A 27,750-nucleotide genomic window follows, 5' to 3' on the forward strand; every position below is an offset into this window, starting at 1 on the left:
CGTTCTTGCATGGTTCTATCAAAGAAGAGGTCTATGTGGAGCAACCCGAAGGATTTGAGATTTATGATTGAAAATCTCATGTATGCAGGTTGAAGAAGGCTCTCTATAGGCTGAAGCAAGCACCCCGAGCATGGTATGAGAGGATCGATAACTACTTGATGAAGCTGGGATTCACTAGGAGTGAAGCTCATCCTAACCTTTACTTTAATGTTGAAGAGGACAAGCCTCTCATACTGGTGTTCTATGTGGATGACCTCTTTCTAATAGGTGCATACCCTCTCATTCACAAATGTAAGAGGGAGTTGGCTTCTGAATTTGAAATGAAGGACCAAGGACTTGAAGTGTGGCAAAAGCCAAGGGAAATTTTCCTATCTCAAGGAAAATATGTGATAAAGATATTGGAAAGATTCGGTATGATGGACTGCAAGCCTGTGACTACCTCGAAGATCTTAACTTTTAGAAGTTATATGGTAGTGATGTCGGACCAGACTTGGGAAATGCCTCTGAGTTTCAAAAACTCATTGGTGAACCTCCATCCGAACATATGTTTTGCAGTTAGCATTGTGAGCTCATATTTAGTTGAGCCTCACTGGATTGATGCCAGGAATCTTTTGAGATGTCTTCAGGACACAATCTCTCATGGATTAAGATACACTGTCGGAGATGTGAGACTACTTGGATATACTGATGTTGATTGGGCAGGCGGTGTGGTGGACTGTAAGAGCACATCCGGGTACTGTTTCACCTTGGGATCTGCTTCGATATCCTGGATGAGCAGGAAGCAGAAGTCGGTGGCTTTGAGCACCGTCGAAGAAGGATATATTGTTGCTAGCATAACCTCGTGTGAGGCAGTCTGGTTGCGAAAGCTCTTCAGTGAGCTGTTTGGATTTACATTGGATACCATGGTGATTCTCTGTAACAACCAGAGGTGGGATTCGATTATTGAGGAATCCCGTATTCGTCAATTGCTCCAGCAGATAGACATCATCTGGGATATGGTAAGTTGATGAGCAAGAAAGCTCCATCACATTAAGATGATGTACAAGTTGATACACCTTGTCAAAGCCCCGAGGAAAGATCTAATCTGTGATTTTCCCAAACAACTTGGAGTCGGCAAGAAACCCTTGTAAAAGGGTCATGCATGTTGCATACATTGAGCTCTGGGAGCTCTGAGGGCTTGCGGTTCCTACTGGAGCAACATATGACCACAGGGTGACTCACCCTCCCCTGGTGGTGCACACTGGAACAAGATGATTCCCTCTCTTGTCGGACAAGATGATTCGCTCTCTTGTGGAACAGGATGATTCGCTCTCTTGTGTAGCAGGATGATTAGTTCTCTTGTGAGGCCTGGATTGATGTGTTCTCCATGGCAGCCTGGATTGATGTGTTCTCCACGGCGATTGTAGCAGGATTGATGTGTTCTCCGGTGAGGACAGGATTGATTAGTTCTCCTGTCGAGGCATCGTACCCATGCAGTCTGGGACTCATGGGAAGTACCTCTCATCTGATCAATGAGCAGGGAAATGAAGTTAGGGACCATAGTAGTACCGATGGACGCATCGTTGTATCTACCATACTCCTTACGCTAGGATGACCTCCATTGATCTGGGATCAATGATACTGGTCTGGGACCAGTGGTAGGAGTTGTACCATACTATGACGCTGACTTCGGGTCGATTGAGACTGGTCTGGGACCAGTGGTACATACTCCGAGACTGATTTCGTGTCAGTGCAGTACTGGTTTGGGACCAGAGAGAGTGGTACTATGACGCTGACTTCGGGTCGGTTGAGACTGGTCTGGTACCAGTGGTACACTCTCTGAGACTCCGATACTGGTCTGGGACCAGTGGTAGGAGTTGTACCATATTATGACGCTGACTTCGGGTCGGTTGAGACTGGTCTGGAACCAGTGGTAGGAGTTGTACCATATTATGACGCTGACTTCGGGTCGGTTGAGACTGGTCTGGGACCAGTGGTACATACTCCGAGACTGACTTCGTGTCAGTGCAGTACTGGTCTGGGACCAGTGAGAGTGGTACATACTATGACGCTGACTTCGGGTCGGTTGAGACTGGTCTGGGACCAGTGGTACACTCTCTGGGACTGCGATACTGGTCTGGGACCAGTGGTAGGAGTGGTACTTACTATGAAGTTGACTTCGGGTCGGCTGAGATTGGTCTGGGGCCAGTGGTACGCACTCTGAGACTGACTTTGAGTCAGTGGAGGATGGTACTGGTCTAGGACCAATGGAGTTATACTCACTATGACGCTGACTTCGGGTTGGTTGAGACTGGTCTGGGACCAGTGGTACATACTCTGAGACTGACTTTGAGTCAGTATGATACATCCTCGATCATTTCTTCTTCTTCATAATTCGGACAAAAGCAGAGCAGAACAGAACAATGCAAGAGCAGAGCAGAACAGAGCAAAACAGTATAGATTAGTGTAGGGCAGAACAAGACAAAGCAAAACAGGCAGAATAGAGCAGAGCAAGGCAAGGGTCAGGCTGTACAGGGCAGTGCATTTGATGGATGAATAGTAATGACCGATAGACAGATTGCGGATGAAGTTCTCCATGGTTGAGAGGGAGTGTTAAAATTGGCAACCAGGGCAAAACTTCATGTCGGCCATCTTATTCATGGCTGATAATATTTTTATTAGATTCCTCTCGTCGAGAGGTGTAGGATTGATATAAAGATCATTCGATTCCAATAAGTATTCATGGAGATATGAATTTATTTTGATTATGGAATTATTATCAAGCCTACGTACAACTCATGTAGGCTCAGAAGCCCAACAGTCACATCTATTCACCCACCAATGTTGTGTATAAGTATAAGAGGAATTTTCCTCATTTGGACTCACTCATCTCATCACATCTCTCTCTCTCTCTCTACTATGCAGAAATGAGTCTCTTCTCTACTGCGCTGAAATGGGTCTCTCTGTGAAGCCGGAAGCTGTTGAATTTGAAGCTGCAACTGCAGAAGTAAAGATTGACTTGCGTGGCCTGGAAGATCTCCTCATATAAACTGCACTGTAGGTTCATCTGAACCTTTTCTGAAAGCCGCAACTTTTGGTGGTGGAATGAAGTCAATCCGATGAATGGTTTGCAAGATATCGACTGGCCTAGTTTGAAGCCAAAAACTGCTGAAACTGAAGCTGCAACTGCAGAAGTAAAGATTGACTTGCGTGGCCTAGAAGATCTCCTCATCTGAACTGCGCTGTAGGTTCATCTGAACCTCCTCTGGAAGCCGAAACTTTTGGTGGTGGAATGAAGTCAATCCGACGGTCGGTTTGTGAGATATGGTCTGCCCTAGTTTGATAATGAAGCCGCTAATGCTGATGCTCTTGATCTAATGAATCAGATTTATTGTACTATTTCTCTCTGCTGAATTATTGAAGATAAAAGAAGATTTGATCAAAGGGTTTCCCCACACATTGTGGGGTTTGTCCTTGGCTAACCGCCACATCTTGTGTCTCTTGTCTTGGCTTGTTTTCTGTCGACCGTTTAATGTTCTATCTGCACTTTACTTTATGTACATGTGATTGCTAATCGGTGGAATATAATAAGAAAAAGAAGTAAACTGTTATACGCATAGAACATACCATAACATAACACAAAATCTCTCATTGATTGAGACACACTATCGAAAATATGAAACTACATGATTATTCAAATGCTGACTGAGTAGGCAGTGTGGAGGATCCCTAGAGCACCTTTTAGTGCTATTTCTCTTTGGATTCTGCTTCGATACCATGGATGAGCAGGAAGCAGAAGTCGGTTGCTATAAGCATTGCCGAGATTGAATACATAGCTACGAGTATGATCTTGTGTGAAGCTGCATGGTTCCAGAAGCTCTTAAGTGAGCTGTTTGTACGCATGATGAATACCACTATGATTCTCTGTGACAACCATAGTGGGGATTCCATTATTGAGGAATCCCGTATTCAATGATTGCTCTAGTAGATAGACATCAAATACTGCCTTATCTGGGATATGGTAAGTCGATGAGCGGGGAGGCTCCATCACAATTGAGACTGATGTACAGGTTGCAGACATTTTGTCAAAGCCCCGGGGAAAGGTCAAATCTGTGACTTTCCCGAACGATTTGGAGTCGTTGAGAGACCTTCTTATAACGGTCCTGCATGTTACATGCATTGAGCTTTGGGAGCTCCGGGGGGCTTGGGGTACTTACTGGAGCAACATACGACCACAGGGCGACTCACCCTCCCCTAGTGGTCTGCTATGTACAGGATGACAGGTTCAACCTTCCCCTGTGATACCCCGTGGCGACTGTGGAACAAGATGATTAGTTCTCCTGTGCGCTGGGATGATTAGTTCTCCCGTGGCAACTATGGAACATGATGATTAGTTGTCCTGTGGTCCAGGATGATGAGCTCTCCCATGGTAACTGTGGAATAGGATGATTATTTCTCTTGTGGGCTGAGATGATTAGTTCTCCTGTGGCAACTATGGAACATGATTATTAGTTCTCCCGTGGCAACTGTGAAATAGGATGATTAGTTCTCCTGTGGGCTGGGATGATTAGTTCTCCTGTGGAAACTGTGGAACAAGATGATTAGTTCTCCTGTGGGTCAGGATGATTAGTTCTCCTGTGGCAACTGTGAAACAAGATGATTAGTTCTCCTGTGAGCTGGGATAATTAGTTCTCCCATGGCGACTGTGTTACAGGATGATTCGTTCTCCTATGGATAGGATGATTATTTCTCTTGTCGAGGCATCCTACCCATGCAGTCTGAGACTCATGGGAAGTACCTCTCATCTGATCAATGAGCAGGGAAATGGGGCTAGGGACCATAGTATTACTATCGATGGACGCATTGATGTATCTACTGTACTCCCTATGCTGGGATGATCTCCATTGATTTGGGATCAGTAGGAGTGGTTGTAGACACTCTCTTGTGATATTGATCTTGGATCAATAAAACTGACTTTGGGCCAGTAAGAGTGATGTGACACACCCTCTTCAGATGAAACTGACTTCGGGTCAGTAGAGAATGGTATGAGACATTCTCGATCAATTCTTCTTCTTCATGGTTCAACATAGCAGAGTAGAGCAGAGCTAAGCAGAGCTCAGTAGAGTAGAGCAATGCAGGGCACTGATGGCAGAGATAGTACAGTCGAACATATGGATTAGCGGATGGAGTTCTCCCTAGTTGAGAGGGAGTGTTAAAATTGGAAACTAGGGCCAAACTCCATGTGGGTCATCTTATTAATGGAAGCTGATATTTTTCTTGGATCCCTCTCATTGAGAGGTGTAGGATTGATCTAAAGATCATTTGATTCTGATAAGTATTCATGGAGATATGAATTTATTTGTGTTATGAGACAATTCGTCAAGGTTGGCCAACAACCAAATTAACCCCACTTGTGCTCAATGTTTTAGTATAAATAGAGGTGGCGTTCAAGTCATTTAAACCAGTGTTGCACACATCGCGATCGGGATTTAATCGGCGCCGGGAAAAAAGCGGAAAAAATCGTTAAAATCGGGAAAAAATCGGAAAAAAGCGGGAAAAAATCGTTTGGCACAAAAATATTCATTTTTTTTCAATTTTTTTCAATTTTTTTAATATCTAAACCATCTACAACATAAAATAAATACATTGACACATAAATATGATAAAAAAACTAATATATAAGATGTTTAATATCATTTCTAGCGCTAAAATCACACATAACATTGAATCATGTCCTGAATAGTAAGTCCTGAGTCCCAAGTCCAACTCAGCCTCAAAATATCAACAAAAAATATGATAATGTATCTCATCATGTCATAATGTCATATACAATAAAATGAAAGTCTAATCCTATTGATTTCCTCTGCCCCTCTTGCGAGAAAATGGCACAACTTTCTCTTTCCCTCTAGATGTAGAAGCTGGTGCCTGTGGTGGTGGAAATGGCAGTGGAGTCTGACGTGCTCTAGAAGCTGAAGAACTAGTAGTAGCAGCTATAGGAGGCTGAGGTGGACGGAGACCACGTCCTCTACTGGTGGTAGTGGTAGCCCGGGTAGGCGGTGTCACCTCCTCCTCCTGCTCCTCCAACTCCTCCTCCTCCTGCTCCTGCTCCTGCTCCTGCTCCTGCTCCTCCTCCTCCTCCTCCTCCTCCTCCCCCTCCCCCTCATCCTGCACTAACCAATCCTCAGTGGGATCCATGAGAGGCCTCTCGGTCTCAACCCTCCATTCAGCAGTGGTGTCAATCCCATCCAATGAGATGGCTTCCGTATCAGGTGTCTTCTCTAGTTGTTTCACCCACAATCGAAGATTGTAGTAGACATAGACCATGTCATTAAGTCTATGGGACTCCAACCTGTACAAAGTTCATGAAATAATAAATTAATAATTAATAATTAATATTATAAAAAAAATATTGTTTAAAACTTTAATGAATTCAAAAATTTATTTGGAAATTTGCAATATTTTAAATGTTTAAGTGTTAACCTATTGCGCTTCTTGTTGTGTATTTTTTCAAATACACTCCAATTGCGCTCACATCCCGAGGAGCTGCATGTTTGGCTGAGGATGCGTATGGCAAGATTTTGCAAAAGGGGTACTCTGCCACCATACATCTTCCACCATGCGTCTACAACAAAATTACAAATAAAAGTTTAAATAAACATAAGAAAAAAATGGAATTTGAAGAAACAATGAAATTTGAAACAAAGTTACAAAGTACATACTACAAACTAAAAAATACCTGGCATTTTAACCGTCCTATCAATGACAGCCATATCAAAGCCAAATAAGCCACCTGACAACTTATATTGCTCAATTTGTCTAGAGATCTCCATACGTTCTTCTGAAGATCTCACCATCTTCTGGACACAGGTTAATAATCCTTCCACGACCTCAACATCAAAATTAAACCCACATGCATAAGAAAATGCAGGGTTCAGGAAAAGCCCAGCAGCATGAATGGGACGATGGAGTGTGTTGTTCCATCGCTCATCAATGACCTTCCATAGAAGGAGTTGTCTCTGGAACCCATCATCTCCCTTGTCATCATAGTAGGACCGAATGGCTTCTTTGGCCCTGTCCATGGCTTCATACAAATAGCCCATTGCGGGCTTCTCACCATCTACCAACCGAAGAACCTTTACCAAAGGTTCAGTGACAGCGCACACCTCCTGCACTCCCGCCCAGAAGTCTTCTTGGTATGAAACAAGTCTGCAGACGGCCTCTCCTTCTGGTTTGCGGCTCATTGGCGAAGAACGCCACTCCTCTGAAACAAACATTCTCTTCAAATCCCACATAGAATTCAAGAGGGATTGAAGAGATATGAAACTCGTCGCAAACCGTGTAATGGCGGGGCGCACCAACTCTTTGTTGTTGGTGCATTTTCTCATCAAGCTAAGCACAGATGTGTGATTGTAAATAAATTTTGTGATGGTTTTTGATGAGTCAACAGCCTCTTTGACAAAGGGAATTTTCCCTATGTCCTCTAACATCAAATCAATACAATGGGCAGCACAAGGTGTCCAAAATAAAGTAGGATGCCTGTCCATAAGCATTCTACCAGCAGCAACATAATTTGCAGCGTTGTCCGTTATGACTTGGACAACATTTTCTGCACCCACCTCCAAAATAAACACATCCAGCAAATCACATAAATTTTTTGCATCTTTGATTTGATGAGTTGCATCAACAGATTTGATAAACATAGTCCCCAAGGGACAACTAACCAAGAAGTTTATAAGGGTTCTCCCCTTTTGGTCAGTCCAACCATCTGACATAACAGTGCATCCTGTTTGTGCCCATGATGCCCTAAAATCCTCCAATCTTTGGGTGCAGTCACGCTTTTCATCTTGAAGAAGCCGGCCTCTGAAATCATGAAGAGAAGGGAGTTTGTACCCCGGGCCAACACTGGCAACAGCATCAAGAGTAGGTTGGAAAAATGGATTATTCCTTATAATGCTGAAAGGAATATCACTCCAGAGGAGAAATTTTGTCATCAACTTGTCAGCTTTTTCTTTTTCAGTTCTTTTCATCATTGAACCGATAGTTGGTTGTGAACCAGGTGTGGTTCGAGGAACAAAATATGATGATGCAGCAAACGGATTGACTGACGCTGCAGTAGAACCTGTGCCACTTGGCCCACTTCCTTCAACTGACCTTTTTAGTTGCCTTTTGAGTTCTTCTTTGGCGTCTCTAGTGTGCTCTAATTCTCCCAATGCTCTCATGGCTTTTTGGATAATTTCAGCATTTGTCTTTAGACAGGGCCCCACATCACGTCCAGGGATTTGTGCAAGGTGGAACTTCAACCTGTACACCCCCCCGAATATTTCCTTTCCACACAACTTGCAATACAAGTTTTGTCTATCATTCGGAGTTTTAGGGTCACCATATTCCCAGAAAGGATCCAATTTCCTTGGCATGTTTGTTTTTGAATTTTGAATTTGCAAACCTATGGAAAAATAAGGATTAGGAAATAGGAATTTAGGATTACATAAATGATAATAGTAAATACAAATTACAATTTAGCATTTGCAAAATTACAAGCTAATTATTTTCAAAATCCCAATTTCTAAACCCAAGTCACCCAACCAAATGCCAAAAAACAATGAAAAATCAAAAAAAATAAACAATGTTTAAAGAAAATGAGAAAATAAAAATCAAAAATTGGTTCTCATAGTCATAACAAATAACCCATCCCAAATCAATGAAAAATTTCCAAAAATTCTTTAAAAACAATGAAAAACAAAGTTTTTATTGAACCAAAACAAAAAAAAATTAATCTACATACCTGGTTTATGGACAAATTGGCGATCTTGGCTTGGATTCCTCCTAAAATCGCTTCGATTCGCTCCCACAACCGACGGCAACCCTCTCCCTCCCTTCTTCTCCTTCTCCTCCGCGGCGGACTGCTGAATGAATAAAAAAAAAAATCGTTTTTTCCATATAAAACCCCGCTGCCCGCGCCCCCCGCGATTTTAACCGAAAAAATCGCGATTTTATCGAAAAAATCGCTATAAAAAAAATGGGCGATTTTTTCAATAAAAATCGCGCTTTGAATCGGCAAATTTAAAAAATCGCGATTTTCCGATTTTATCGCGATGTGTGCAACACTGATTTAAACACAGTTGGGAGCTAGAACTGTCAGGAATAGCCAGAATTGCTGGGAACTGGCAGGAAAAGTCAGAACTGTTGGAACTACCGGGAACTGCCAAAATTGCCAGGAAAAGTTGGAACTACCGGAAATAGCCGAAATTGCCGGAATTGTAGGAACTGCCGGGAACTGCCGTAGCTGCCAGGAAAAGCCAGAACTGTCGGGAATAACCAGAATTACCGGAATTGTCGGAAATAGCTGGAATTGTCGGAACTGTCGGGAATAGCCAGAACTGCCGGAACAATCGAGAACAGCCGGAATTGTCGGAACAACTAGGAAAGTTGACGCCGTGGGTAGATGCCGGAACTACTGTGAACTGCCGAAAGTATCGGGAAAAGCCGGAACTGTCGAAACTACCGGAATTGTCGGGAATAGCCAGAATTTGTAGAACTGCCGAGAATAGCCGAAATTATCGAAACTGTCGGAATAGCCAGAGCATCAGTGTCCGAAGGATAACAACATGCGAGGGACAAATAACTAACATTAGGACAATTGTATGGTACTTAGCAGCAAATACACCAAGCATGCAATGTTATAACTAGCATGCAAAGTACAACAAGCAAGCTAGGGACAACAAGCAACCAAGATGCAACCAACACATAGGTCAGTATGGCAACATGGTGCAACAATGGCACATAATGCAATACAGTGATGGGTACAGTCATGATTAATGATGCATGATGAGATGCAACATAGCGATGATGGGTGCAGCATGGTGCAGCACGGTGAGGTGCAGCATCATGACGAAATGCAACACAACGATAGGTGAAGGAGTCACCTTGGAGAATCAGTTGAAGCAACATGTCTTCAATTGATCTCATGTATCATCTTCTTAGAGATGATCTATGCTCTTATCTAGATAAGTGAAAGTGTTGACTTTTGTTGTAAACGTACTATCTCTCTCTCCGTTGAACTATTGAAGAACATATAAGAAGAATTGATCAAGGGTTTCCCCACATTGGGGTTTGTCCCTGGCTAGCGCCACATCTTGTGTCCTCTTGTCTTGGCTTGTCTTCTGCAATTAATGTTTATGTTCTATCTGCAGTTTAGTTTAATGCTGATGTGATTGCTAATCTGGGAAAGATATTGATTAACTGTGAAAATTGAAATAAATTGCTCTAAGCATAGAACGTACCTAAAATTAACACAATTCTTATCAAGAAATAATCCTCAACCCTAGGTGTAGGTCTCCTTCTAGCCCTTCTTAGAAAGCCATTCTTCCCCTTTGAATTGGCTTTTTAAATCACTACCTTCACATCATTTATATATTTCTCCTAGTGGTTTCCTCGAGACTCCTCCCATAAGTTAAAGTCCATAAAGAGTAGGTAGCCTTTGCTGAGGTGACAGTGGGCTATTACTCCATTGTTGCGCTTGGCCTAGCAGTTGCTCTATAGGAACCTCTTATAGTTTGAGTAGTAACAATCCCTATGTGAAAGTCAATGTATTGCATCCACTTAATAATTCATTTCTTATTTCTACTTGTACTTCTCTTCGCTTGATGCTATCATATGCCAGAGTATGCCACCATTGCAGAGTGTCACAATACATTTGCTTTTCTTTGCCTTTTTTTCTTTATCCTCTATGTTATCCTTCAACATTTCACTTGACTAGCAGGTAGAATGTCGCAAGGACTTAGGTGATGACATTGTGTAACAAGGAAGTTGGCCACTATCACATCAATGTCTCTTCTCTACTGTTTAGGCTGGTTTTCCTCTAGCTCTAGGGAGGCTTCCATAAACTGGATTGCCAAAACTCTAAGGCTATGGAGTGCAAAAATGATTTGAAGAGCAAATTCCAGCCAAATGGAATTATAAAAATGAAGAAAAATAAGTGGATGCTGGAACAAAGATTAGTTCCTAGTCCCTTGGGCACATGGGTTCATGACAAAACTCTGCCGGTCACAAACCCTGGAAATCCACCCTAACCCCATCATAAGGGAAACAAAAAATGGGAACATTACAATAGGGCCATAGCAGTAGAAGTGGGGACCCTCAATATCCTCCCTTCTAAAGTAATTCATGTAATTTGAATTTCTCTCCAGCCTTAAATATTTCATGTTTAAACAAAAATAATAAAGGGTTGTGTGGCTAATAATAACCATTGAAAGATAGAAGGTGCATGCCAAATGAAGCTAACCCATGATAGGTAATAACTTTGTCTTAACATCTCACCAGTGGGTAGAAATCTTTCTTGGCCATTCAAATTCTTCTACGTGCAAAGATGTGGCTCAAAATAAGTCATGATGTAGCATGAGGCTTTCATTCCCACTCATGCAAATTGTCCTCCACATATCCATTACTTCATGAGTAAGTTGTAGGGAATATAGGCATAGGGTACAAACCATCAATATAGATGCATATGATATGGATTGGAAGTATATGTAAATGCTTCTCTTGATTTGGAAACACAACATGAAATGTCACTCAAAGCATTCCTAAAGGGTAAGGCAATGTTATGTATATAAAGATAAATATTATTCATAAATATGTATACCTAAACTAGAGAACTTAGGATATTACTTATTAAAAGGTTCATCACCTAAGACATGGCTTTACGTGAAAGTTCATTTTGAGGTCTATATAAGAAGATTCATCATTATAATCATCATCTCTCATATTTTATTCAGTATAATATTATAATATGGATTAAAATATCATACTAAATAAAATATGAGAGATGTTGATTTCAATGATGAATGGCCCAACATGAAATGCCACTCAAAGCATTTCTGAAGGGTAAGGCAATGTTATGTATATAAAAATAAATATTATTCATAGATATGTATACCTAAACTAGAGAACTTAGGATGTTACTTATTCAAAGGTGCATCACCTAAAGACATGGATTTATGTGAAAGATCATTTTGAAGCCTATATAAGAAGATTCATCATTGTAATCATCATCTCTCATATTTTGTGCAGTATAATATTGTAATATGGATTAAAATATCATACTGAGTAAAATATGAGAGATGTTGATTTCAATGATGAATGGCCTTGGTATTTAATAGGCCTCAGAATGACCTTTCACATAAAGCCATATGTTTATGTGATGCACCTTTTCATAAGTAATATCCTAAGTCATCTAGATTAAGTATATATGTTTATAAACACTAGTGTTTCTATTTTTATACACGAAGAATCATCAAATCCACTTTGAAATGAAAAGGAGAGATCAGGTTGGAGTTCTAGAAAATATAAGATGTCTCAGGCTCTCAGCATTGGAGAAAAGAAACATACAAACAACAGTGCAGGGAAACAAGTCGAAGGTTATTGGAATTGCAACCCAATTTCAAGAATGTTATAGTGACAGCAAATGCAGAGAAAAACAATGATCTTTGCTCATCTGAAGCCGAGATTGCTCAAATAGTATGGTCTGTTATATAATCTCCAGTTTCTGATCAAATGGTATGGCTTGTTGTATAATCTCTACTTTAACTGTTTCTTAAGTCACATTATTCAACTAAACTCATTTTAATATTTCAACAAATGGTCATAGGAATCTACTTGCCTTCCCTTTGCCCTAAATTATCAACAAGAATTTTTAGGGAAAAGTTTAATGCCTATTATTTTCCATTCATCCTTTTTCCTAATACTTTAGAAGGGGGTATCTTTGGAATTTGTTTGTTATTTTAGATAAAAAAGTTGTCTCAAAAAGTACTTTGAAAAATTCATCAAATGCTTTTCTGAAATTTAAACAAGATATGAAGTTGAAAAACTTTAGAAACTCGTCCCTATTTCTTATCCTTGGCTTACTAAGGATAATGTACATTCCCTGGGATTTTTACCTTCTAGAACTTATGGTACTTTAGGATTATACTCGAGGCTGCCTTTTTAAAAAAAAATTATTATGATTTTCACTATATTTAAGTAAACATACTCGAAGCATTTTGTATCGTGAATTTGTTCAACTGTATGTAAACATGGTTCATTCTTTATTCATGAAATTGTGTTTTGTTTTCCAGGATGGAAAGTTCATGGTTGGCTGTCAAAATTTTCCACACGTGAGTATTTCTTTTGTTAAATAAAGATTTTTTATTTAAATTCTTTATAATGTGTTTTTTGTTTGGACAAATGGTTTAGTGAACACGTATATGTTTAGAAATGAAATTTTGGCAGATATTGTTTCTCAGTATGATCAAGTTGAAAGGATGACCTATGGATATGATCAGAGAAATCTTAATACCACCTTAAGAGACATGTTACACTTCATATTGTACAAGGTTCCACTTTGTGATTTTCATCACATTGATGTATATTTGCTACTAGTTCATTGGAGGTCTTTGGCTTGGGGGGCTCTCACTTCTCCTTGGTTGAATGATTGTGCTTGTTGCTTGTTCTTCTCACAAGTGTTTGCCTTGTTAATCAACCCTTGGTTGCACAAATGGTTTGTTACGGAGCATATTGTGTCATTATGGTGTGGTTTGATATATATGGATGCACCTTTTGGATTGCTTTTTATTTTTGGAGGCTGGTTATTCAGCAATCTCCTAGGAGGAATGTTTTATTGTTATATCTCTCATTCACCTTGAAGGGTGTGTTGTCGCCTAATATGTACACCTAAGTGTGGGAAAAGTTTCCAACCCCACAAGGTATAAAATTTAAGGCACAACGCTCAGAGGAGGGGTTGTCACCCATTCCCTACTCACTCCATTTAAACTCTCTCTTAGACAAGTTAAGGAGGCTAGTCCCTAAAGATGGTTAGTAGAGGAAAACTTGTTGAAACAACAAGTTCTAGGAGACAAGGGCAAGGCAATTACCACTCAGAGCAAGTTGGTTTGAGATTTAACTAGCAAGCATGATTATTATTGAGCAATGCAGATACTAAAAGATGGATTCAATTAAATCAATATGGCTTTGAACAAGACAAGGAAAGAGAGACCAGTGCCTTATAAACAATGCTCAAGAAAATTATAACACTTGCCAAATAATATTTCAAGCCACCAGAATAACAATGCTGCAAGACAGATGTTAGTACAAGATGATAACACAAAATTGAAATATGAGCAGTGAGATATAACTTGCAAGATAAAAGAAGCTTGTACTTCTACTTCAAAGAGATGCTCAAAATAGATGGATCAATATCAAAGGACATGGAGCAAGTAATTCCAAATAGATGCTCACAAATCAATAATGTGCCAAATGAGATGATGTTAGACTAATGAATGTAAAACTAGACACTGTGTAATGCAAGGATCTTGGTTGATTTTAATTTATATTCCTAGACTATGGTGTATGCCTTTTGCTCAATTGTCAAAACTTGTCTTAGAACAAGGTTGTTGGAAGAAGTGCTGGTGAAGGAGACTATGGCCTTATTAACGATACCTACCCAAGACTTCTATTAACCCAAGTGCCTCCGTTCCTACAAGGGACTGGACCACAAGAGAAATGCAAGGTCACCCGTTTTAACAGTTGTTTAAGGGTCAACTTTCTTAAATTGAACAATGGATAAGGTTGTCTTAAGTTTCTATTCAACAAAGCTTATGCTTGGAGGTAAATTTTAAAGATGCAAATTGAATGCAAATGCAATGTTTCAATGAAATATAATTAGAACGATATACTTCAAAAAATGTCTTCAAGAATTATAGCAATTGTCTTATGATTAAGATAATAGCACACAGTTTATGATAAGACAATAATCAATGAAGCAAGTCAATATCTACTCAATGAAACAAAGAAAGACAATTAGATCTAAACGAAATAACGCAAGTGCTTCAATATATTAAGGTGTTCAAATGCAAAGTGACTTAATGATATGTTAATTAAGGGTATCACTTCACTTAGAATGTATTTCAAAAGGTGTGTTTGAGCAATATGAAGCAAATGTAACTTATCTAATGAAGCACTATATGAAACTAATAATTAGATCCAATTGCAAAATGACTTTAATGCAAGTGAGATTAGAAGATTAAGTAATGAAATATAAAATCTAGGAAAGTAAATCTAATGCTAATGCAGATTAGATCTACAAATTATCTAAGTTAATGAAATTGGAGGGTTAGTGACTAAGAGCAAATGAAAAATCATGAAATCAATTCCAGATCTAAGTTAGCTGCTTGAAAAAGAAAGTAATCCTTGTGTAAATAGAAAGAGAAAACACTAATGGCCTAGTGAGTGCAACCTTTAGGAAAACATTAAATTTAGTTTAATGTATGAGATAAGGCTTAACATTAAGATTTTAACCCTTCAAAAAGTATAGTAATTTAACTGTTTGCTGAAAACCCTAGCTGCTTAGAAAAAGGGGATACCTCCTACGTAGATGAAGAAGGACGACCTCCAATAGCCAGCTGAGGGAATGGCCCCAACGATTTAATTTTTATTCAGCAAATTTTAATGTGGTTTCTCGACAAATTTAAAACTTTTCTCTTCTCAAAATTTTAATCCATAAGTGCAGCCATCAAATTAGCTTTTAGTTTTAACAGCACAGAGAAGGAGGAAGCTTTTTCCTGCTCACAGTTTATGAGGGAAACCCTTGGAAAAATCAAATTTTACTTTGTAAATTTCTGATGTGTTTCCCCCTAGAAATTTTAATATATTTTGTTCAAAATGTTGATCAAAATTTCTAGATGTCATATTTGCAGGAATGAAGAAAGCAGCCTCCAATGCCTATGGCTATGAGAAAACAAGCCTGCAACCGAGGGGTAAAGGGTCAAATTTTTTAAGAAGTGCCCGCACAATGAAACGAACCTCAAAGAAAATACCAACTGTTTCCAGAAAATCACTGACAACCCTCCAAAAAGAGTCGATCCAAGATCGAACCCCAAAAATTTAGAGAAAAAAATCCCAAAAGGATTTGAAAATTGACTAGAAACCCTAGCCGATCAAGGAGAAAGAGAGTGTTTTGACTTTCAACAAATGTTTGCCTTCCAAAAATTATTTCTTTTCAGATCCAAGAGCCTCCACCTACAAACAAAATGATTATAAAGCAGATTGTTGAAATTTGATGACAAAAAAAAGTTTCCTACAATCCTAACCCAGTTTTACACTCCCATTTAGTTAAATGCCCTTTCCCATAAACATAAATTCAACATATAGAATTCTGGAAATGAAATTTTCAGGTTAAAACACATGGGACCGTCAACACATGCTGAAAATAAATATGGACATAATTAGACCAACAACACACATAAAAATACTCACAGATTTTTGGTCAAATTAGACCCAGGCAAAATCCCCTCAATCTTCTCTGGGGAAAACCTGTTAGAGAGCTCTTCAAATTTATTTATCTTTCAAGTTTAGGAAAAATACATTTGCAGACAAAAAAAACAGCAAAATACAACTTATCTCTTCAACGTAAAACTCCTTGAAAACCGTTCTCACTTTGCCTCGATTTCCGTGCCCACTTAACGCTGAAAATATGTACTGCATGGACTCCGTACGGACTGTATGGATTTTTGTACTGCTTGCAACTCACATCATTCAATGTTGTTCGTATTGTAGCTTCTGTTTTCTTCTATGCCTTGATTTCCATGCCCAACTTTGCCCAAGAATCACTCCTTCAGCTTGCTGCAACAAATTTCTCCTTTAGAACTTTTCTCCAGCTCTTAGCCTCCTTTCTCCAGTCTTTTCATGAAGAATGAATTGCAGTCTCTCTTTTTTCTCCCTTTTGTTTCCCTAACTGACTTTTGGGCAACCCTAAGATCTAATGGCTCAGATTCATTTAGATCAAGGCATGAGAATAAATGTGCATTTAATTCTCACTTTCTATTTTTTAACTCACCCATTAAATAAAGTACCCACATTGTACTTTATGTCTAAAGTCACTTTTTCACTTTATAATTTAACATTGGCTTTACCACTTATAAAGTCACTTTCACTTTATAAAGTCACACTTAGGAAAAGAATTATTTTGGACACTTTTCCCTAGGTAGAGACTAACCCATGGGAAACCACTTGTCCAAGGTACATTAAGAATCAACACTCCTTATCGAGGAAAGTGTTTCTCACCACACCCATTTTGTCCCTGAAATGGACATGCTTGCTTCTCGGGAAGGACTTCGTGAGAACATCGACCACCTACTCATTTGTTGATATATACTCGAGCTTCACTGCCACCTTCTGAACATAGTCCCTAATGAAATGATATCTGATGTCAATACGTTTTGACCTGTCATGAAACATTGGATTCTCCTTGAGTTTAATGCAACTCTGATTATCACAGTGAATAACTATTGGTCTCAACTCTTGATCAAATAGGCCATACTACAACTTGCAAAGCCAAATGGCCTCACAACTAGCCTGGCTAGCAGCCATATACTCAGCCTCAAAACAGCTCAAAGCAACTGACTTTTTCTTTCGACTGCACCACGACACAACTGTCGAACCCAATCCGAAGCAACACCCTGAAGTACTTTTCCTGTTAGAAGCACATCTTGCCCAATCTGAATTTGTGTAACCTGCCAACCTCACTCCATCTCCCCGCCTATAGTCCAGACCATAATCAACAACCCCTTGCACATAGCGAAGAATGTGCTTTGCAGCTACCTAGTGCACCCGCTTGGGCTCAACCATGAACTGGCTAAGTGTGTTCACTGTAAAGCATCTATCTGGCCTAGTGTTGACTAGATACATCAAGGACCCAATAAGTTTCCTATACAATGTGGGATCCACCAAACTAGAATCTGAAGCATGAAGCTTCTTCCAGTTGGTGATCATAGGTGTAGACATGGGTCTACAGTCTGCCATGTGAAATATGCTCAACACATCCACAACATACTGTCCCTGCCCTAGAAAGACATGCCCCTCCTCTTGCCACACCTCAAGCCCCATAAAGTAATGCATCAGCCAATGTCCTTCATCTCGAACTCCATAACAAGATCCTCCTTGCAACCACTAATCAGTCTCTCTGTCCCAGTAACGAACAAGTCATCAACATACAACACAAGAGTGAGCGGATCATCCCCTACTCATTGGCCAGATGAGAGGTACTTCCCATGAGTCCCAGACTGCATGGGTAAGGTGTCTCAGCAAGAGAAGGATGAACCACTCATCATGCCTACATGTCGCCACGGAGTATCATAGGGGAAGGCTAAACCACTCACCCTGTACACAACAAACCACTATGGGAAGGATGGACCATTCACCCTATGGTTACTCATCACTCCAAGAAGTACCCCAAGCCCCTGGAGCTCCCAGAGCTCAATGTCCATGTCATACAGGACTCTCATAAGAGGGTCTCTCCATGACTCCTAGTCGTTCTCGGAAAGTCAAGAATTTGACCTTTCCAAGGGGCTTGGTCAGAATGTCGGCGACTTGCTCATCAGTCCCAATGTGATGGAGCCTTATTGCTCCTTGTCGTACCATATCCAAGATAAAGTGGTACCTGATATCGATGTGCTTGGAGCGACCATGAAATATGGGATTCTCTGATAATCAGACCCCACTCTGGTTGTCGTAGAGGATCATGGTGGTATCTAGCACATGTCCAAACAACTCACTGAAGAGCTTCCTCAACCAGACAACTAAATAGGAGGCCATACTCGCAACTATATATTCAACCTTAGCGGTGCTCAAAGCAACCATCTTTTGCTTCCTGCTCATTCAGGATATCGAAGCAGAACCCAAAGAGAAACAACACCCAGAATTGCTCTTACGATCCACCACACTGCCGACCCAATCAACATCAGAATAACGATGCAGTCTCACATCTCCGGCAGTGTATCTCAGTCCATGAGTGATTGTGCCTGCAAGATATCTCAAAAGATTCTTGGCTCCAATCCAATGTGTGTGATGAGGCTCAACCATATATTGGCTCAATGTATTAACTGCAAAACATATATTCGTACGAGAGTTCACCAAGAACATCAATGCTCCTATGAGTTGACGATACTCAGAAGCATTTCCCAATTCAGGTCTGGTAGAACTACCACATAACTTCTTGAAGTTAAGTTCCATCGGGGTAGTCACAGGCTTGTAGTCAACCATCCCAAATCTTTCCAAAATATTCACAACATATTTTCCTTGAGATAGGAAAATTTCTCCTGGCTTTTGCTAGTCCTCTAACGCTAGGAAGTAGTGCATTAATCCTAGGTCCTTCATCTCAAATTCAGAAGCCAACTCCCTCTTACATTTGTGAATGAGAGGGTCTGCATCTCTCAGAAAGAGGTCGTCCACATAAAGTACCAGTATGAGAGGTTTATCATCTTCAACCTTAAAGTAAAGGTTCGGACCGGCTTCACTCCTAGTGGATCTCAGCTTCATCAGATAGCTATCAATCCTCTCATACCAAGCTTGGGGTGCTTGCTTCAAGCCATAGAGAGCCTTCTTCAACCTACATACATGAGATTCCTAGTCATGAACCTCAAACCCCTCGGGTTGTTCCACATAGACTTCCTCTTTGATTGAACCATGCAAGAAAGTGGTCTTAACATCCATCTGATGTAGGTTCCATCATTGTGAGGCAGAAAGTTTTATGATCGAGCGGATGGTGGTGTATCGGGCAACAGGTGCAATTATCTCATCATAATCTACACCTTCTTTTTTAGAGAAGCCTCAAACAACAAAGCGAGCCTTGAACTTTTCTGCACTTCCATCAGCTCCATGCTTGATTTTGTAGAGCCACTTAGAGGTGACAACTGATTTGTCCTGGGGTCTAGAGACCACATCCCAAACATCATTCTTCATAATAGACTTGTATTCTTCATTCATAGCATCCTTCCAAACTTGTTGCTTCACGGCTTCTTCAAATGATGAATGTTCATTTTGAATGATAGTGTGTTGGGTCCCTATAATACTAGTGATTACCCCATTACTATTGTAGTTATACCCCTTATTAATATTGTTGTGCCCATATTGCCCCCATATTGTTATTATTGTGCCCCATAGAATCCCTCGATTGTTATTTTTGTGGCTTTATATTATTATTGTTAGGTCGGCTGGATTATATCGCGACTCATTAGACTCTTATATATAGAAAGGAGGTTTTGTCATTTGAATCATCCAAGAATTGTTCATTTATGTAATGTAAAGGAGGTTGCCCCCTCGAAGAGGCTGAATTCTAAGGCGTTGATCTATCTTTTCTATCTCTTTGTGAGCTGGATTCATAACATTTGGTATCAGAGCTTTAGATTCTAGGGTTTCGGTGCTCCAAACAGGTCATCGTGGCATTTTCGCTATAACTTTTTTTTTGCGACGTTTCAGAAGTTGCAAGAAAAACCCATTTGAGAAGAAATCGCGCTGAACCTCAGGTCCGAATTTCAGAGCTTTTCGCACTATATTTGCGGAGATATGATCTGAGGAAGTTGGTCTTTTTGCAGACTCCTAAATTACATTCCAAACAGGTGACATGGGGAAAATCGTCATAACTTTCTCTCTAGGGATTGGATTGAAATTTCGTAAGAAGGTACAAAAAGAGGACGGACTGTAGTTTCTTGTATGCATTTTTCAGATCCAAAGGTCGAAACAGTGACTCGTGGCACGTCATACAAGTTCGCTCTACTGAACTAGTCTATAATCAAGTCACTATGGGAGATTTCGCATAACTCTTCCTTGGAGAATCCAATTTGGGTCAGACTTGTGGCATTGGAAAGAGGACACACAGGGCTATTGCAGGTCACAAATTCAGAACTAGATGATTGGAAAGTATAGAGATACATCAAGGCAATATCGAGCTCCTACCAAGTGAAAAATGGTGTGTAGATTTTCTTAAATTTTTGCTTAAGCTTGGTTTGAAAATTTATTTTAAATGAGTTCAAAGGGCATAATAGACCATTATTATCGATAACTGATGCCCCGAGGAAAGAAAATGCAAACACCTAGCAAGGAACCTGAAAGCTCTAGCATGACTCATGAAGAAGAAGAAGAAATGTTATATGATATATCAAAATTACAAGAACAAGTGCAACAAGTGTCACTTGCACAAAAAACAACAGAATCTAAGATGGATGGTTTAAGGAAAGATCTAGAAGCTAAGATGGATGGTTTAAAGAAAGGTGTAGAAGCTAAGATGGATTGTTTAAAGAAAGGCGTAGAAGCTAAAATTGATGGCATGGATGATAAGATGGAAGAATTGAAGATAAATATGAAGAAGTCGCTACAAGAAATGGTCACTAAGGGTGAAATGGTACTAAAGGAAACTCATGATGAGAACAAAAGAAATGTTAATCATGATTCTATAGACTCTAATGTTGGATTGAAGACTCACCATATTCCAAAAATCGATATGAGGAAGTTTGATGGCAAGGATCCCGCCACATGGATATTACAGATGGAGCAATTCTTCGATCTCAATAATGTGCAAAACACACAAAAGGTACGTATGACAACTTTATATTTGGAACCAAATCAGTTTGTATGGTATCAATGGCTTTGCTCTCGTAAACAATTTATCACTTGGGCAATTTTTACAGAAGAATTGATAGCACATTATGAGGATACAAAAAGCAACACTTTTTGTAGCCAATTGATAAGTCTCAAACAAAAGGGTTCAATAATGGAGCACATTGAGAAGTTAGAAAAATTGAACATAAGGGTAAAAGATATTCCAGAGGAGCATAGGATTGATGTGTTCATAGGGTCTTTAAAGGATAATATCCAACATGATGTTCGCCTTTGGGAACCTGATTCATTAGAGAAGGCATTCAGGTTAGTAAGAAAAATGGAAAGAAAAATTATGGCAACCAGGAAGCATACCATTCACAACTATAAAGACGGAAGTGTTGTTGCCCCTAGTCTTCCACAACCTATAAGGTTGACACCACAACAATTGGAAGAAAAAAGAGCAAAAGGGCTTTATTACAGTTGTGATAGCAAATACACTAAAGGTCATAAGTGTGCTAAGAAGAAATTATTCTACATAGATTGTGAAGAGGAAGAAGAAAAGGAGCAAGAAAGGTCAAAAGAAGAGGATATACTCCAGGAACAAAGCCTAGATGAAAAACAAATAAATCCGACCATATCTTGTAATGCATTGGCGGGAATTACCACTCCTCAAACCATCAAGATAGAAGGACAAATCAAGAAGAAAAAGGTAATAGTGTTGATTGATTCAGGAAGCATCCACAATTTTGTTCATTGTAAGGTAGCAAAAGAATTGAATTGCTTCCTATATCCAGCACCAGAGTCTCAAGTGATGATTGCAAATGGAGGAACAATAAATTGCTCTGGAAAGTGCCATAATATCAAGCTATCCATGGGAGAATATGTATTGACTAGCCCAATGCTTTCCATTCCAATGGGAGGTGCTGATGTTGTACTAGGAGTCCAATGGCTACAATCCTTGGGTACAATAGCTTTTAATTTTCAAGAACTTTTCGTCAAATTTTCTACGGAAGAAAAGGAAGTTGAATTAAGGGGTATTGCAGGGAAACTAGGAAAGATAATCAGCTCTAATAGTATGACAAAGCTTCTAAAAAAGGAGCAAAGAGGTGTAATTGCACAATTATGTTCGCTAGATGTTTCCACATCGGAATCATCTATTTCTCCAGATCTCCAAAAAGTCTTGGACAATCATTCCAAGGTATTTGATACTCCCAAAGGTCTCCCACCTATGCGTGATCATGATCATGCTATTCATCTGATTCCAGGAAGTGTTCCTCCAAACATCAGGCCGTACAGATATCCCTATATCCAAAAGAGTGAAATTGCATGTATGGTTGCATAAATGCTAGAGGCTGGTATAATTCAACCGAGTCAAAGTTCTTTCTCTACTCCAGTAGTATTGGTGCACAAGAAGGATGGATCATGGCACATGTGTCCGGATTATAGGGAGCTCAACAAGCTCACTATTAAAGATAAGTTCCCCATTCCTGTCATTGATGAATTACTGGATGAATTGCATGGATCAATTTACTTCACCAAGTTGGATCTTTGTTCAGGATATCATCAAATCAGAATGAAGACTGAAGACATTTCGAAAATAGCATTTAGAACTCATGAGGGTCATTATGAATTTTTGGTCATGCCTTTTGGCCTTACCAATGCACCTTCAACATTTCAAGGTTTGATGAATTCAATTTTCAAACCATTCCTTAGAAAATTTGTGTTAGTAGTTTTTGATGATATACTAATCTACAGCAAGTCTTGGAAGGATCATGTTGAACATGTTGACAGGGTGCTACAACTATTGGAGGAGAAACAATTATATACAAAAAGATCCAAATGTTTCTTTGGAGTCTAGGAGGTGGAATATCTTGGTCATATTGTATCTCATGAAGGAGTTAAGGTAGACCCTAGCAAAATTAAAGCCATTAAGGAATGGAAAATCCCCACATCCATAAAGCATTGCGAGGATTTCTCGGGTTGACAGGGTATTATCAAGTTTGTTAAGAATTATGGGAGAATAGCAACACCTCTAACAACATTATTGAAGAAAAATGCATTTTCATGGACTCTGGAAGCAACAAAGGCCTTTGAACATCTTAAAGAGGCAATGTGCCAAGTACCGGTCTTAGCTACACCGGACTTCACAAAAACCTTTATTGTGGAATGTGATTCTTCAGGAAATGGAATTAGTGTTGTTCTAATGCAAGATGAAAGACCCATTACTTTTGAAAGTCGTCCAATCAAGGGAAAGTTTTTAAGAAAAGCTATTTATGAGAAGGAAATGTTGGCAATACTCCATGCACTTAAGAAATGGCGACCCTACCTAATGGGAAGACACTTCAAGGTAAAAACAGATCATGATAGCCTTAAATACTTTTTAGAACAAAGATTATCCTTTGAAGAGCAACAAAAGTGGGTCACAAAGATGTTGGGTTATGACTTTGAAATCATCTACAAAAAAGGGAAGCAAAATGTGGTGGCAGATGCACTTTCAAGAAAGTATGAGGATGTGGAAGCATTGTTGTGCGCCATTTCTATTATCCAACCAGATTGGATAAACGAAGCAAGGGAGGAATGGAAGAATGACGAAGAAGTGTGGGTACTTATTCGAAAGTTACAACAAGATTCTAGTACGTCTGATACATTTAGCTGGCAAAATGATTCGTTATGGTACAAAGATTGCTTATACCTCTATAAGAATTCCCAGCTAAAACAAAAGATTCTTATGGAATTGCACACTTCTCCCTTAGGAGGGCACTCAGGATTTTTAAAAACTTAGCACAGGGTTAAGAAGGAATTTTTTTGGGATGGCCTTAAATCAGATATTCAAAAGTTTGTGGCGGAATGTTTGGTTTGCCAACAAAATAAAGTTGAAACAATTAAGACACCGGGTCTATTACAACCTTTATCGATTCCAAGCCAACGTTGGGAGGAGGTTTCAATGGATTTTATCACAGGTTTACCCAAGTCTGAGGGAAAGAGTGTCATCATGGTGGTAGTTGACAAACTTACCAAGTATGCACACTTTTGTGCATTATCACATCCATTTAAAGCCAGTACAGTTTCTACTGCATTTATGGAAACAATTCAAAAGCTACATGGAAACCCAAAGATTATTGTAAGTGACAGAGATCCCATTTACACTGGAAATTTTTGGACAGAATTATTTTCTTGTCTTGCTACTTAGTTAGCTCATAGCTCATCTTATCATCCTCAATCTGTTGGGCAAACTGAGATAGTAAAAAATTGTTTGGAAGGATATCTTCGTTGCTTTGTATCTGGTAAACAGACAAAATGGGTCAAATGGTTGCCTCTGGTTGAATGGTGGTATAACACTTCCTTCCATACAAGAACAAAAATGACAGCATTTATGGCACTTTATGGGTATCAACCACCATCCATCACATCATATTTAAGAGAAAATTCTAAGATTCAGGTAGTGGAACATCACATCGAACATCAACAAGAAGTCCTCCAACTCTTAAATGATAACCTCGTGTTGGCACAGAATAGAATGAAACAACAGGCAGATCAACATCGCAGTGAAAGAAGTTTTGATGTAGGTGATTGGGTATTCCTACGGCTACAACCATATAAGCAAATGTCCCTAAAGCAAGCTAAGAAGGATAATAAATTATCACCAAAGTATTATGGTCCGTACAAGGTGTTGCAAAAGATTGGTACTATGGCATACAAATTGGAGCTTCCTGCAGCTTCTCGATTGCACCCAGTTTTCCATGTTTCATGTTTAAAGAAGGTTATAGGTGACAAGCTCCCAGTTCAAACAATATTGCCAGAACTTGACGAGGAAGGAAAAATTATATTGGAACCGGAAGCAGTCACAGAAACAAGAACTCGACAGCTACGAAATCGATCAATTTTAGTGTATCTTATCAAGTGGAAGAACTTATCCCCTGAAGATTCCACATGGGAGGATGAGAATTTTATGCAGAAGTATCCAGAACTACTCAAGCGTTGAGGACAACACTTTTTTGAAGGAGAGCGGCATGTTGGGTCCCTATAATACTAGTGATTACCCCATTACTATTGTAGTTATACCCCTTATTAATATTGTTGTGCCCCTATTGCCCCCATATTGTTATTACTGTGCCCCATAGAATCCCTCGATTGTTATTTTTGTGGCTTTATATTATTATTGTTAGGTCGGCTGGATTATATCGTGACTCCTTAGACTCCTATATATAGAAAGGAGGTTTTGTCATTTGAATCATCCAAGAATTGTTCATTTATGTAATGTAAAGGAGGTTGCCCCCTCGAAGAGGCTGAATTCTAAGGCGTTGATCTATATTTTCTATCTCTTTGTGAGCTAGTTCGGACCGACTTTACTCCTAGTGGATCTCAGCTTCATCAGATAGCTATCAATCCTCTTATACCAAGCTTGGGTTGCTTGCTTCAAGCCATAGAGAGCCTTCCTCAACCTGCATACATGAGATTCCTAGTCATGAACCTCAAACCCCTCAGGTTGTTCCACATAGACTTCCTCTTTGATTGAACCATGCAAGAAAGTGGTGTTGACATCCATCTGATGTAGGTTCCATCCTTGTGAGGGAGCAAGTTTTATGATCGAGCGGATGGTGGTGTATCGGGCAACAGGTGCAATTATCTCATCATAATCTACACCACCTTTTTTAGAGAAGCCTCGAACAACAAAGCGAGCCTTGAACTTTTTTGCACTTGCATCAGCTCCATGCTTGATTTTGTAGAGCCACTTAGAGGTGACAACTGATTTGTCCTGGGGTCTAGAGACCACATCCCAAACATCATTCTTCATAATAGACTCGTATTCTTCATTCATAGCATCCTTCCAAACTTGTTGCTTCACGGCTTCTTCAAATGATGAAGGTTCATTTTGAATGATAGTGTTCATGGTGGTCAAGTATCCTTGATACCTGTTTGGCTTCTTGCTCTCACAGAAAGTCCCCCTTGGTGAAGTATGTCTCTCGTCATCTTCGAGAGTCTCCCCAAGCCATGAGGGTCTCCTCTTGGAGGAGGACGGCTCTTGGGGAGGAGGATCAATAGGATCCATAGGTTCATGAACATTTGGCATTGTCTCGTCCTCTTTTGCACCCTGTTTCCCGGTGTTAGCTTCTTTGTCCTTCCTTGGGATAGGAAGGTTGTTGATCTTGCTGAGAACCATATCTTAGTCAAAGGTGACATCATGAATTATTTCAACTTCCCTTTAACCAGCCACATAAATTCTATGGCCCTTAGAATTTCACTGTAGCCCATGAAGATTCCCTTCTTCCCTGATGCACCCAATTTGCTTCTTTTCTCTTTCGACACATAAAAATATACGGGACTTCCAAAAATTCTAAAATGAGATACATCGGGTTTCTTACTAGAAACTAAATTGAGCCCCGTTGTCAGACAGACTAGCAAAATGACCACTCGCAATACCAATTTTGGCCTTTATTTTGCTAACGAATTCGACCTCCTTCCTCTCACTGGAAATTGGAAATCAACTGAGAAAATTTATTCAAAATTTTCCTCAATCTTCTCTATTGAAACCCTTCTGTTGGTGTCTTCCTAGCTCAAATTGCGCCCTTTCTCTCATTGCAATTGGTATTTTGAACTCCCCTGTGTGTCTCCAAAAGCCCCATCAATTTGCTCTTATAATCTCTTGTTGAGCAGCCAACGACCATGATCTAATCCCAATTAATGGCTAAGATCATCTTGACTTGATCTCATGACTTTTCTAGAAGTCACTAGATCAAAATCGATCTACCTAAATTAATCTGATTTAATTAACCAATTTGCCCAAGTTAGACTTGGAAATATATTTAATAATTGACTAATTATTCTAATTAAAGCATTTTCCATAAAATATTTTTTTGCGTCTTGGATATAATTATCCTCCTATGTTCCTTAGCCTCATAAGCTCGAATAGAGACTAGAATACCTGTCTGAACTACCAAAAACTAACACTCCCTCTTAGCGAGGAAGGTGTTCTCCACTACTGCCAACTTATGCCTGAAGTAGACAAACTTTTTTGTAGCCAAGGTCTTCGTCAGAATATCTGCAACTTGTTGATTTGTGGGAACATACTATAGCCAAATTGATCGACACTACACATAATCTCTGATGAAGTGGTATCTGGTTTCGATGTGTTTGAACCTATCATGAATCACTAGATTCTCAAAGAGCTTGATGGAACTCTGATTATCATAGTAGATACTGCTTGAATTTATCCTTTGACCAAATCGTGCCACTCGTAGCTTCCAAAGTCGATTAACTTCACATGTGGCCATGCTTGCTGCCATGTATTCTGCCTATGCAGAAATCGGTGCCACAAAATTCTACTTCCAACTGCACCAAGAGATAACCCCTAATCCGATACTTAGCAAC

General features: G+C 39.7%; 1 protein-coding gene across 1 annotated transcript in view; it reads left to right on the forward strand.

Moving 5' to 3' along the window:
- The window catches only part of TOP3A (topoisomerase 3alpha), a 493,378-nt gene that overhangs the window by 387,577 nt on the left and 78,051 nt on the right, over positions 1-27,750 (forward strand). The window contains exon 18 of the mRNA XM_089416209.1: positions 13,089-13,127. Within this exon, the coding sequence (XP_089272335.1) occupies positions 13,089-13,127 (39 nt within the window). The remainder of the gene's footprint in view (positions 1-13,088; positions 13,128-27,750) is intronic.

The sequence above is a fragment of the Pinus tabuliformis genome, chromosome 3_2 (assembly GCF_031772625.1).
Source record: "Pinus tabuliformis cultivar Carrire ecotype Pingquan chromosome 3_2, CPIR1, whole genome shotgun sequence".
NCBI lineage: Eukaryota > Viridiplantae > Streptophyta > Pinopsida > Pinales > Pinaceae > Pinus > Pinus tabuliformis.